Genomic DNA, 14,496 nt, shown 5'->3' with positions numbered 1-14,496 from the left:
AAAAACATCGCAGAACATAAATGAAGCAGTCAATGAACAGAACATAAATGAAGCAGATCAAAAAAGGTCTGTTCCCAGGTGATATTCTCTCCAATATATTTTTATTTTGCTTATCCATTACAATCATATGTATTATAGTGAAAAGTGAACTTGAAGGGTCAATGAAAACCACACATCTTACATGAAAGGTCTTAGGGAGAGAAATTCTTGTAAAAGACATATACCAACCCCCAGAGGAGAGGTACAGAAGTAGGGGAGTGGGAAGGGACTAAAAAGGGGATAAAGAGCTTTCTCTTTTTATTCTGTGTATCTTCAAATGAAGGAAAGTTTTTATAAGCAGGATATTATTGGGGGGGGGGGTTAACTGTGCTAAAATATATGTAACTTGAAATTTACCATTTTAACCATTTTTTAAGTACTACTGTTCAGTGGCATTGAACATATTCATATTGTTCTTCAACATCACCACCATGCATCTCCAGAACGTTTTCATCTGCAAAACTAAATTTCTAAAGTACAGTATTATTTTTGTAATTTTTAAATGATCTACAATGAATTACTTAAAAAACCAATTACTGGCTTTTAATTCTTCTCCTAACCCAAATATAAGGAATACAAAATGACTTCAAATTTCTCTCATTCAAGCAGAAGAGGAATTCGATGAACTTGTCAAACATGCTTCTCAAAAAAATCCAAGGATTAAATACATATCGTTTTTCGTCAAAGCTAGGAAGTCGACTGTAAGACAAACCATTGTTTTTTGTGCCAATAACAAGGAAAAAACAGTGCCAATCATAATCACATGATGCCAGCAACTGTAAAACGCATCCTGTTTCAGCGATGTTAAAATGTGGGGGGAAATGTGCATCTTAGAATGATGTAAGACAGTCGTAGTAATGTTTTTCCCTTAATGCCTGTGGATTTAAAATGGACCTATGGAGTCTTATGCCATTTACAAAACTCAGCCATATATGGTACCTGATGGGACTACAGATGCTGTACTCCCATTTTCACAAAGGATAAGCTCCCAAAAGAATGGATGAAAAGTAAACATGGCAGGAATGGAGCAACTAATTTAAGGAGAAACCAACCCTTTCCATAAAGAGATAAGTCTATTTAAAAATGAGAATGAACTGGGGGCACCTGGGTGGCTCAGTCAGCTGGGCGTCCAGCTTTGGCTCAGGTCATGATCTCATGGTTTGCAGATTCGAGCCCTGCATCGGGCTCTATACTGACAGCTCAGAGCCTGGAGTCTGCTTCGGATTCTGTGTCTCCCTGTCTGCCCTTCCCCCGTTCATTCTCCCTCCCTCCCTCCCCCCAAAAATAAATAAACATTAAAAAAAAAATTCTAAGCATGAGAATGAACCACAGTCTACACAGAATGTATAATAACTGAAAGACACCCTTCTGACGTGGTAATCTAGAGGGGAGATGACTTCCCAGCCCCAGGAGGTGGGTGACAATGAAGATGTACTAAGAGGACCGCCATCCAGGTCAAGGAGCCTCTGATTCCTTCCTCTAAGAGAAATGATTTTTGTTTGGGAGTCATATCAATTATTTGAAAAAGTAAATAATTTCAGTGGTTGGCACATAACAGTTAGTCAATAAATCCTGCTCACTTGCATTAAAAAAAGTGACTTAAAGTGCTGTGTGTGTGTGTGTGTGTGTGTGCGCGCGCAAGTGTGAGCACACCTCCATGCAGAAAAGAGCAGAAACCATTTCTGTCTCTGAGACACCTCCAAGTGAGTTTCTAATCACTTTCCATAACACTCTACCATTTCCTGCCATTCCTACATGAAGAACCGGACTTAATCAGACCCAACCAGAAAACAATTAAGAGGTAAAATTCACAGGCCTGCTGGAGTTCAAATATACTACCATCCATGGTCCCTCTGAAATGTAGTTTAAAGCTAAAGAGTCTGCATTATCTCATAACTGATTACACATGGATAGTGAATAAAATCAACCTAACTTCAGCTTCTACCCAACTGCTTCTGAACTAAAATGTGATTAATAAAACAGACCAAGTTCAAACTGGTAAGTACTAAAGCACAGGGGTTGGGTGAGCTCAGAAGCCGTTAAGATATTAAAGCACCATGATATTGAGACATGGGATGAGTAAGACAACGTCCGCCTTCAAAAGAATAACCTACTCAAGACACAACACGCTGTGTCACAGTTAGGAGGACAGGCTCTGGAATCAGGCTTGTGGGGTGACCGTCCTGGCCCCACTTTGGGTGAGCCACTCTGTGCTTCCCTTTCCTCATCTGCAAGCTGGGGGCTGGGATAATAATGGCACCTACCTTAATAGGGCTGTTGTGAGGGTCAGATGGACCCTTCTATCTCAAGTGCTCAGACGTCGGCCTGGCACGCAGTAAGCATAACAGAAGGGTGATTTACTGGGGAAGACAGCAGTTTGCAAATAAGACGGTGAAAGAGAAAATGAAGGACACAAGGGAGCGTGGGCTGGACCCGGGACAGCCCGTCACAGGATCACACGCCAGCGCGGAGGCGCTGTGGAAAATGCTGCTTCTCACGTTGCTGGCTGAAAACCTGACACTCAAGCCAGCTATTAGAATTCCGTTTTGCTGTCAATCTCAGACAACATCAGGGTATAAGTCTAAGGAGACTTCAACTTTTAAAAGTGTTTTCACTTCTGAATGCTGGAATCCTTTGTAGGAGACTGAGGATGGAAACCCCTCCAGGTCCGGGCCCACAGCACCGGCGCCCCCGCGGACAGAGCAGGCAGAGAAAGTGACGACGGTACAACCGGCACCCAGGCGATTAATGCCCGCGCTGTGACTTGAAATGGTGTAATTTGTCTAAGAAGACAAGCCAATTAATTTTAAAAACAGACAATCTAACCTCAAACCATCCTTTAAAGCCTCTCTGCAGTTTTATGGCAACTCCACCCAATTATTATCTTTTCCTTTTTAGGTAACCCAGGGAAAAACCTCAAGCTGCCCTTTTCTGTTCTAAATGACTGGCAGTTTGAGGGAAATCTCTCAGAACGAATTTCTGTAAATCCTCCAATCTTAAGAAATGATGACCGTTTTCACTTAGGGTGCCTTTGGCTTCAAGAGCTCCATCCAGTTAAAGGCTTCTGGAACAGAGATCATGATTCACCATCCTGGGGGAACGGGGCGGGGGGAGGGGGGCCTGTAATAATGGCTAAGAAGTGAAGGAAGCACACTGCTCAAGCAGCAGGCTGGCCCTCCTTCCGTGAGAGAACCAGGTCCAGTTCCTTAATTTTCATAAGCAAACGTCAACCTTGCCACTGACACGTTTGTTACCGGGAGCAAAGAGCTCTCACTTGATTGAAACCACAGAACGTTTGCAGAGGCCCTCGCCAGCTAGCTCAAGTTTCAGTGGACCGATAACCAACTCTAGCTAAAGGCACAGATAAGACAACTGAAATCTGAGAGAGCCAAGAAAGCTATGAGCCCTTCCTCAGGGCTTCTAAACGCTATCCCTCCACCAAGTTAAATCACAGTTAAGTAATGCAGCTAGACGATAATTAGCTTCGCTAAGGGATGCCTTTGCTGACTTAAGACTTCATATAGTCCCCCTTCCCATTCAGTTACCATTTTAAGAAAAACTACATAAAATACATTTCTGTATAAAACTGCATCTATAGCAGGACTCCTGTCCTAAGTACACATTCGTAATCCATGGGCAAAAAGCAGGCAAGAGTATATACTTGTGATGTGGATTATTAAGGGAACAAAAGTACATATACAAAAATAAAATATGTTACAACTTTGCCCCAAAGTGCTTACTATGGTTATTTGTGGTTGGAGGATCAGAAGGCATTTAATTTTCTTCATGTTTTCTACATTTCTAAATTTTCTGCAACAGAAAGGTGTATTTAGAACTGGGAAAAAAATTTTTTAATCTGGAGAAAAGCTTTAAGCTAAAAAGCATCCAAAGAAATGAAAAGATAGGACAACAGAAAATTCTACTTTTATAATAAACATTTTTCTATTCTATCCAGTGGACAAAAACTCAGTAAGACTGAATACTTTTCCTGCACATTTTCTGAATTTGAATAGCTATAGTAATTCTTATAAAAAGAGGAGCTCTTCTGTGATTTCCCCAAAATCACGATTAAATACATTTAAAAACATAAGAGACTCTTAAATATGGAGAACAAACAGAAGGTTACTGGAGGGGTTGTGGGGAGGGGGGATGGGCTAAATGGGTAAGGGGCATTAAGGAACCTACTCCTGAAATCATTGTTGCACTATATGCTAACTAATTTGGATGTAAATTTTAAAAATAAAAATAAATAAATAAATAAATAGATAGATAGATAATACATTGTCAGACAGTTACAGTGATACATTTGAAAGGACTCACGATCAAATCATCTCAGAACCTGGAGTCACGGAAGGAAGGGAGAATATAGTTTTTCCCCTCGTAGAACTGATAGATAATAGGAATTGAATGTATGTATTTCTATTCTTGCAATACAGAAAAGATTTCAGCTAACCTAACCAAAAGGCATACAGTACAATAACAGAAGCGAGAAAACGAGGCTGAAGAAAAATAAAAGTAGGGTCGTGGGAGCAAGGCAGGAAAGTGGTACCTATACCAGGGAAGGCAAAACCCTGCCTGGGAGGGGCTGCCTGCTCAGCGCTGTGCCCACAGGAAACACTCAACCAAGGGGTGTCCTCTGAAAAGATGCCAACTAGAACAAGGGAGCCCGCGTGATGAGACCAACTGCCATCACGTGGTCTCTACGTCCGCTAACAGTGGCCCAAATCGGCAGCACGCCTTCCAGCAGGCAACCAAGAGAAGTCACAGGACTGTGTCCCACTGCTCAGGGTTAAGTGAAGTAACTATTCCAGACAGGGAGACCTGACAGAAACTTCTCCGCGGGGTCACGGTAGAGAGAGAAGGGCAAACGTGGTGAGCATCGTCACAGGAAGCGCAAGCTTGATGAAGCAGCAAGTAGTCTCAGCTCACCCTCCCAAAAAATATGTGGAGGACAGCATGCACTTGAGCAGGCAGAGCAGCCATGCACTTGAACTTGACCAGGCCTAGTGAAAACTCAGAGGTCTTCCAAGGCTACCAAGGGCCAGGCCTCTCCTGGCCCTGAAGGAGTGCCCTCTGGCAGGAGGCTGCAAGCATTACTCAGTCCATTACCTCTGCCCTGTCCTAGGATGAGGGACCAGCCCTGCAGCCAGCACCCTTAGCCGTAGGTTTCCCTTCCTCTGTCTGCCTTCCGGATACACGGCTTCCTCTTGTAAAGTCTTTAACCGTCTTATTGCAACACCTTATGACGTGAGCAATCTCAATTCTTTTTAGAATTACATGGGGAAATAGAAAAGAAATCACAAATGGTGGGAAAATATTTTTTAAAAGAAATCAAATTATACTCTTTACCATTAATCCTTAAAAAGCACACTAAAGGTGAAAGCAAGCATTAAGGAGACTTTTTTTTTTCCGTTCAATAAAGCTGTTGGCGGGTGGATTACAGCTTCCCACCTCCACAATGGCCTGGCCACTAGCCCAGGAGGCAGCTCCAAGGTATTAAGAGCTAACAGCAACCTGCCCTTTGAGCCCAGGCTCACAGCAAACAATGGGAATACTCATCAGTACAGACCACAAAAAACGCCCTCTTTGGAACCTAAGAATCAAAATTTGGAGTGTTAATAACAGAAGGCAAATTCTTTTTTTTTTTTTTTAATTTTTTTTAATGTTTTATTTATTTTTGAGACAGAGAGAGGCAGAGCATGAGCAGGGGAGGGGCAGAGAGAGAGGGAGACACAGAATCAGAAGCAGGCTCCAGGCTCTGAGCTGTCAGCCCAGAGCCCGACGCGGGGCTTGAACTCACAGACTGTGAGATCATGACCTGAGCCGAAGCCGGACGCTCAACCGACTGAGCCACCCAGGCGCCCCGGCAAATTCTAACCTAATGATACATTTCCAAAGCTTCAAATGTTGGAAAGCTACCTTATATAGTTTGTATTTTGCTGTTGTGCACTTAAAAGTATAAATATGCAACTAATTCTTAATCGCATGAACAAAATTCGTTTTCAAATTTAATTCTAAGCAAAAAAACCCAAACAACAACAGCAAAAAGTGTTGCTTAATGCAAACAATAAAACCACCCCGCCGAACCTATTTTGGCCCACCCCCTTACAAGTCAGTGTTCCTGTTATCAAGGCACTTCCTGGTATCGAACCACTGAACAGCAGCCCACGGCCACCCAGCAACCAAGCAGTTACCTAGTGCAGTGTACCATGCTAAGGGCATTTGAAACTCAGCCTATGGGGGCACCTGGGTGGCTCAGTTGGTTAGGTGTCCAAGTCGGCTTCAGCTTGGGTCATGATCTCATAGTTCATGGGTTCAAGTCCACACTGTTAGCGCAGAGCCTGCTTGGGCTCTCTCTGCCCCTCCCCCACTTGCATACACATGCTCGCGCTCTCTCTCTCTCAAAATAAATACACTTTAAGCAAAACAAAGTAACTCAGTCTGTGATAGTTCAATGGGGTGTGTTGAGGTATTGCCACCCACATATTCCAGATGAGGGGATGGAGGCTCAGGGCCAGGTAAGTAATTTGCCCAAGGTCACAAGGCTAATGAAAGTCGAAGCCAGAATGCAAATGGGGTCTGACTCTAAAGGCTCTGCTGGCCAGCTTCTGGCTTTTTCATCCCGCGCAGTTATTTCCAGGTTAGCACCCACATTTCCTTTGCAGACCATACTCCACTGATAAGGCTGAGAAAACAGAGTCATCACAGACACGGGGAGCACACTTACAACCACTTAAGCCACTTCCACTGTGTCTGCCTGGCAGAAACCTGCCTGTTGAGGACACCTCTTCAGAGTCTAAGCTGGATTTAACTGAAGGTCAGAAGACTCTACTCAAATGGTAGCTTCCAAAACCCTCCTTCCGTGTGGGTCCCTTCGCTACTGTAAATCCTGCCCAATCATTTTCCCCACAGCAGGTTGGAAACACAGAAAACCCCAACACAAAAGCCGCCTTCACACCTGGGTTCTACTTACAAAGCAATCGTTTTAATGGCATTAATAACTACATTTCCATTCATCTTCAGGCTTTGGGTTTGCAAGCCTAGGACTGCATCAAATCAGAGCAGTGGACACCTTATATTTTTAATCATCCACAAACCAAGGTCCTCAGCTACAGAACAAATACCATCGCTATAAATGCTTCAGAAAGGACACTGAATTAAGGTAAGTAGATGGACAGTTTCAGGATTTATAAATCGTAACTAAGTTTTTTATTCCTCCCAATTCCACCCACATCCACAAAAAGACACTGGCAGATGGAAACACTGATATTGACATCCACATATGGAAGGGGGGGGGGGACTGGGAAGTTAGAGTAACTGAGGAAAATATAGTTACAGTAACCAAATAAATACTTTTCAGTGCAGGATTAACTGTTACTTGCAAAAAAGAATGACCTCTGACCCCAGCCCCAGGGAGCCTACTGTGCCCAAGTTACAGGTACCTACAACCTAACTAGCTGGAAACTGCACTCATTTCCTTCCAAGGGCTCTTCCCTCCTCTCCCTCCTCCCCCTCCTCCCCCCCCCCCCCCCCCCCCCCCCCCCCCCCCCTTCCTCTTTTTTTTTTTTTTTTTTAACTGTAGTTCTGTAGATGTATTACAAAATAATTGCTCACTATAGTAAAACACAAAAGTACAGAAGAGGGCCAAGAAGAGTATGAAAAATCCTCAGCATCATTGTGTATAGATGCTTTCACACTTTCTTTTCTACGCTACACAAACATAAGATTATTTTGATTTTAAGCAAAAATGGAACCCATACTGGGCATACAATTTTATAAACTACTCTTAAATTTAAGTATATTGTGAATCTCTCTTCATTTCAGTCAACGTATTTGAGCCACTTGATTTTTTGTGGCTAGAGAGACATCACAGTATAGATAAACTTGGGAAATCAATTATGGTCCACAGTTCCTCATGCAGGACACCAAAGACACTTGAAATTTCCACTCCTTACATACATCTTCAAGCACATCTTTAAATCCCTTTGAAAAATTCTAGAGGAAATGCTAGATTTCAGGTCCCAGCCTCAAAATGAACAATCTCGTTCCTTCACTACTTCCTGCTATTCCACATTTCTGGGAATCTGTTGTCTCTGCCTCAAAAACTCCTATTCATCCTTCAAGACCAAGTGAGGGAAAGGGGGCAGGAGAGTGTGGGTGAGGCCTTTCCTGATCGCCTTCATAAATCAGCACAGGCCTCTTTCTCCTGTGTTCCCACCCCAGTGAGCCCAGGCACCCAGTGAGCCCTTATCATGAAGTATTTCCATTTCTTTCCTTCCCTGGATGACAAACCCTGCAAGGATAGAATTATTAATTCGTTTCCAATAAAGACCACCTTAATGAATGGACAGGGGAAGTAAAAATACAACCTTGTATCATCTTCTGTCGACAGCCACAGCTATCCCTACTTGGAACATTCTGACTATTTGAGGGCATCAAGCTCTGAAAGCATGGCATAGAAAACTAAACTCTTCATCAGGATCACGTATTCCAGCGGTCATCTTATACAGGCAATTCACAATGTGAAATGGGTTGTGCTCCGTAAGTTCATTTACAGGTTGATTATTCGAATTATAGAAGGCAGTCGGTAAATTTTTGCCAAACCGAATTCTATCTGAGAAAGAAAGTATTGCTCTAAACTGTCTCGAGATAAGCACGGTTTACTGGGTTCAAGAATAAGGAAAGGAACCCTGAGGTTTGCTCATTAAGGTTGGTAAAAGAACAGTGTGCCTTCACTGAAAGCATTAGGAAGAGGCCATTAACTGGTATAACAACATCTTGCAACAAGATTCCTATATCTCCAGCTAGTGTTTCTCAAACTTTCTTCCCACAGTTCCCTACAGACTGATGCTAATCTTTAATGGTGCCCTTTATCACTCCCAGGGCAAAGAAGGGAAACCATCCACCTCTTTCCTCTGAGAAAGTAAAGAAAGAACAAAACAGTTCCCCATCTTCAGCCCAGGGGAGGTAAGAATCAAGACAAATGAAAGGTGTTGGATTAGCTTAGCGTTCTGGGCATAAGAAAGGACTAAAAAGCAAAGTATGTATGTTTTTTTTTTCTTTTTTTATCAAACCATTAATTAAAAAGAAAACCCAAACGGTATCAAAACTCTCCCAGCAAGAACAGGTAAGTGTAGCCAAGAAATGCTTGAAACAGAAGAGGAACAAAGAAGAACTTGTCTACCGGATATTAAAAAATTATTCAACTTCCAATCATTTCAATGGGTGGTACTGGCACAAGAACAGAGAGAAAGATCAGTGAACAGAATAAGAAGTCCAAAAACATACCCAGGAATTCTGAGTATGATGACGATGGCATTTCATATTGGTAGGGAAATGGGAGATTATTCAACAGATGGTACTGAGACAATGTACTATTTGGGGGAAAAAATGAGATTGAGATTATTTCTACCCCTTCTAGAATCAGCAAAAAAATGTTGCTTTTAACAATCTCTCCAGGGCAATAACCTTCTGAGCTTGAGCTTGGTGTGTGTGTGGGGGGGGGGGACCCTAAAATCAGAAAGGTAAAGACGGAACTACATGAACTTCTGTGTATCAAACACCATAACTAAGAACAAAGAATAAAATATGGAAATAATAGGAACTGTAGCTAGTAACAAAAGACCCAAAGAACACAGGGTTCTGATGATCAGTCACTAAATGACCTAACAAATCACTCGGAAGAATCAAGGTACCATTCTGAAGTGAAACTGCAGAGAAAACAAATACTCTAGAATATGAGTCAAAATGAATTTCTTTATATATTTGTAAAACCCCAGCTATGCAGAACCCTTAGGCAATTTTAGTTTAAGACAGCTTCAGAGCTCTAGCACTGTAACCACCTCAGATATAAATCTTTTCTTAATTTCTTGTTTTTACTTTAAAAAAAATTTTTTTTAATTCTAAGTTCATTTGGAGAGAGAGCGGGAGAGAGAGGGAGACAGCGGGCGAGCGAATGGGAGAGGGGTAGAGACAGAGAATCCCAAACAGGCTCCACACTGTCAGCAAACAGCCCGATGCAGGACTTGAACTCACCGACTGTGAGATCATGGCCTGAACTGACGCTGGACACTTAACTGACTGAGACACTCAGGTGTCCCTTTTCTTAACTTCTTTGTAAATTCATTACATTTATGAAGCTAAGGATACTTCTGCCTGTGTGTCTAAAAGCCTTCTTCAAACTTCTTATGCAAAACCAGACCTGTTGACTCATTTTCCCCATCTCAATAAATGATACAACCACTCACACTGTGTCTCAAGCAAGACCCCAGGAGGCACTGTGATTCCTCTCTGCCTCACCCCTCACTAGCATTCCATCAGTACCACTTTACCTTGGCCCCAGCATATATCCCAGAACCATCCACTTCCACCTCCACTGCTACACCAGTCCCTGCCACCCACACATCCACCCTGACCACCTCCTAACATCTCCTTGCTTATCTCCAGTCCATGCTCCACACAACGGGCAGAACTCACAATTTAGGACATAATGCAATCACCTCCCCTTCCTGTCTAAACCCTCCAAAGGCTTTCTAATTCACTGAGAATAAGAGACCAGACACTATCAGGCCTCATCTGCTTTCTTTTATCGGCCTTCTTTGATTCCAAGTTGGTTCCTGCCTTATAACTTACCAGCTCTTCCCTCTCCTCCCTTGCTCATCAGTGATATTCACACAACCACGGTTAAGACTGCACCCAAAATACCAAATTCTCCAGATGCCACCCCACCCTTTCCTTACCTTGTTTTGTTTTCTCCATAGTACCCATCATTAACCCTCTTTTCAGTGTCTTCCCTTCCATTAGAACAGAAGCAAAGCACCATGAGAACAAACATCTTCACTACTGTGTCCTTAATACTTAGAGTCTGAACCCAGAGGAGCCATGCATGTATTTGTTAAACAAAGGAATGAATCTTAAGTGCAACTGAATAATTTTTTTTAATGTTTATTTTGAGAGAGAGAGAAAGCAAGCATGGGAGGGGCAGGGAGAGACAGAGAGAGAGAGAATCCCAAGCAGGCTCCGCACCACCCAGTGCAGAGCCCAACCCAGGGCTCAATCCCAAGAACTGTGGGATCAGGACCTGGGCCAAAATCATGAGTCAGACGCTTAGCCAACTGAGCTGCCCAGGCGCCCCTAGAACTAAATATTAAAAATAATAATAATAATGTTTCTTTTTGAGAGAGAGAACGAGCAGCACAGAGCCTGATGTGGAGCTTGAATTCATAAATCATCACAAGATCATAACCTGAGCTGAAGTCGGACACTTAACTGACTGAGCCACCCAGGCACCCCTGTAACTGAATATTTTTACGAACCATATTTTTACTCCTTGACTTAACAGCTATGGTGTCTGCTCAGGGCCTAAGGAAGAAGTTAGTCCTGTTCAGTCTCTGATCAACTACACTTTGAGTTTTGTTCTGCCTCCTTTTTAAAATCTGTTTCTTGCCTGCCATCAGCTGTCACTGCACTGCTAACATCCCTTGGTGGCCCCTCTCCCCACTTCAACCATTTAGCAGGATGGGAAAATAAAAGTCTATAACGATGGGGCTGTTCCATCATTAAAGTCCACTAACGTTAGTGCAGAAAGGCAGATCTCACTGACTTTCCAAAAGGCTTTTTAAGCTCCTTTCTGGATCTCAGACAGTTACTAGTCCCTACACCTAAATTCTGACATTTTCAATATCCTAGGATAAAAGTACACCATACAGCCATCTTACTAAAAATGCTGGCATCTCCTTCAAGCCATAAGCCAAACAAGAATTTCATTAAAAAAAAAAAAAAAAACAAAAAAAAACTAAAATCATTAGAGTATTTCTTAAGATAAAGAATGAGTGTGCCTTTTAGGGGAGATGTAAAACTGAGCACACCCACTGCCAAACTAGAGTTCTACCTAGTGCTGTTAAGATTCAGGCCGACTTTTATGCCAAACTGTGTGTGAAATTTCCATTTTAAGAGCCGAGTGTGGAGTTTCAGCCTGGGCTGCAAAGCACAGCAAAAGCCATAATCATAAGTTACACACTGTAACCTCGGCCCCAATTCAGGCCTTCCCCAAAAGTTCTTTAAGACTAAAATCGTCTTGTGCCATCTCCTGCAGCCAGTCTAAACAGAGGGTTGACAGGTTGAGAAGCAGAGTACCGGAACCGGAAAGGTAAGGCCACTCCAAAGCTTCAAGTAATGGGACTTCTTAGGATCCAAGACAGAAAAGAGCTGCAGGAAAGCTGACAGAATACCCGAGCAGGTACACTGTTTCCCCGGAAAGGTTTCCCTGACCAGAAAGGCAGAGTGGTCACAAAAAAAGGAAGAACTGGCGCCAGAGGGCAAACTGGATTTCTACTTTATCTCAACTGTCTGAAAGTTAATAAACAGTGAGATACAAGTCCTACATCCAAAAAAGATGAGGTAGGAGATTTGCTAAAGGAGACCAAAAGTAAGAGGGTCAAGCATGGGCTTAGGGAAAGGACTCTCCAAGTGTAAGAAGGGTAGGTCAAGTTTGCACTACATTTTCTGGCGTACCAGGACCCCTACTGGTTTGTATATATTGATTCTGAATCCGTGAAAAATGTATTTGTTTGGTGGGCAATCTAGCATTTGAACTACTTTGGTAATCATCTCCAAAGGTGTGACTTCACCCAATGGCAGTCATGTGGACTTACTTTCAAAACCATTCTGTAAACAATTTATACAGCTCATCCTCAATTTCAGATGTGGACACTTCTCTTGTCCAAAAGCACAATTTGCATAAAATTCCAGGTAATTCATGGGAGATCGGGAGAAAATTTTTATCTGTGGGTTCCTAAATCACTACCATAGTTTAAATTTGTCCTAAGTGGCTATCCTCTAAGCTTTTCAGACACTCAGGACCCTTCCTGGCAGAAGCTGGGCTCTGGATTTAAACAAGATCCTAATGGAAACACATAGGAACGCGGGATCAATGTGCTGAAAGCACTGACATTCTCAACTGCTGTTTTATCTTCTTTCCCAATCCTGTACTTCCTCCCTTAGAGGAACAAGTATCCATATATGTTTTCCCCTCACATCTAATGCTTGAACATTTAGACCAGCACTAGATTTAAAAGCCAAAGTTTCAAAGGTATTGGTTACAAATTAAAAACCAACAGTAACCAGCTTGGCCTTGCTCAGCACTGACTCCTCTAAAAGTTCATTCTCAGGGGACCTCCCTGCATTGGTTTGTTCTGTGGCTGGATGAATCCCAAATCTTACCCACACAGTAAGCATTTCTGTACTTCACACATACGCTGCCCCATTAAATCCCTTTACTGAGTCCACATTCCTCTTCTACCTCAAATTCACTCCACTACAAGTCTGTCATTCCAAAATCATCGCCCTTCTAAAGATTACTTTGGTTAATCCCTTTGTTAATCCTGAACATGATTCCAGCCACTTTTATGACTCATATGGCCAATGAGGACCCAGATACTGGATAACACACACACACACACACACACACACACACGCACGCACACACACATCCCTAAACTGAGCTAGTTAACCCCGAATCTACCACGGGCTAAGAACTACTTTTCCCAAGGTTCTCTTTCCATTAACTCAACAGACTGGTGTGGTCAAGAGTGCAGTGGGCAGCCCTTTTCATTTACAGGAGAGCCTCCACCAGGGAAATCTGTAAGTATGCTATGGAAGGGTTCTAACCAGATTAACTGACCTCGGCTCTAGCTCTGCAAAAGCAAAGGTGCGTATTTCAGAGAATCAAACGATAACCGTTACTGTCACTACTATCACAGGTATGGTGCAAACAACCTTATGAGAGAGCGATGGTCAATCACACCCATTTAGCAGAAGACTTGGACGTGGAAAGCTAAAGTGCCTTGCACAAATTCGGGCTGAGGACCACACCCACGGGGGCCACCCTGGTCCGCCTGACCCCAAAGCCCGTGCTCTTGTGCGTTGCGTTCTCCGCCCCACCACTGACCTCTGCTTCCAACGCCCGACACTGCCGGGGAGCTTCGGGTCTGGGAAGCAGGTAAATGCTCAACCCAACGGAATACCGGCAGGGCCGCCCGCCGGGATGCTGGATACAGGAGGCAGCTCCCGGGGAGCAGGGACTCACCTGTAGGCGGCCACGGCGCGGGTCTGCAGGTATTTCTGGGCAGTCATGACTCCCACGAAGAGAAAGTTCCTGTCGCGCGGACCGCCATCCGAGGCCGGGCCGTGCGGCCAGAGCTGCGCCTCGCGCGCATCGCCGCGCGCCCCGCCGGCCTGGGAAGCCGCCGCCTGCCCTGGCCGGCAGCCCTCGAGGCTGGCGCGGCGCCGAGGACCCGCTCGCTTCAGCTCAGAGGCGCGGGGCAGGACGAGCCGTGAGGCCAGCACGAAGCCCAACACGAGCCCGAGCAGCACGCTGAGCCAGGCGCGCCGGCCGCGCGCGGCCATGCCCGCGCCGCTCCGCCCGCCGGGCCGCCGCCGCCGCCGCAGGCTCCGCAG

General features: G+C 44.0%; 1 protein-coding gene and 1 long non-coding RNA gene across 2 annotated transcripts in view; one reads left to right on the top strand and one right to left on the bottom strand.

Annotated features, from left to right (window-relative positions):
• The window catches only part of CHSY1 (chondroitin sulfate synthase 1), a 75,365-nt gene extending 60,882 nt beyond the window's left edge, over window positions 1-14,483 (bottom strand). The window contains exon 1 of the mRNA XM_049613997.1: window positions 14,126-14,483. Within this exon, the coding sequence (XP_049469954.1) occupies window positions 14,126-14,445 (320 nt within the window). The 5' untranslated portion in view covers window positions 14,446-14,483. The remainder of the gene's footprint in view (window positions 1-14,125) is intronic.
• On the top strand, window positions 7,003-14,127 carry LOC125910235 (uncharacterized). The gene is made up of 4 exons (XR_007453899.1): window positions 7,003-7,201; window positions 8,432-8,580; window positions 8,923-9,006; window positions 13,800-14,127. It is a non-coding gene; the product is annotated as an uncharacterized LOC125910235 (long non-coding RNA).
• Window positions 14,484-14,496: the final 13 nt, after the last annotated feature.

The sequence above is a fragment of the Panthera uncia genome (assembly GCF_023721935.1).
Source record: "Panthera uncia isolate 11264 chromosome B3 unlocalized genomic scaffold, Puncia_PCG_1.0 HiC_scaffold_1, whole genome shotgun sequence".
NCBI classification, from domain to species: domain Eukaryota; kingdom Metazoa; phylum Chordata; class Mammalia; order Carnivora; family Felidae; genus Panthera; species Panthera uncia.
Note: the sequence above shows the minus strand (reverse complement) of the source record. Positions and strands in the feature narration are given on the sequence as shown.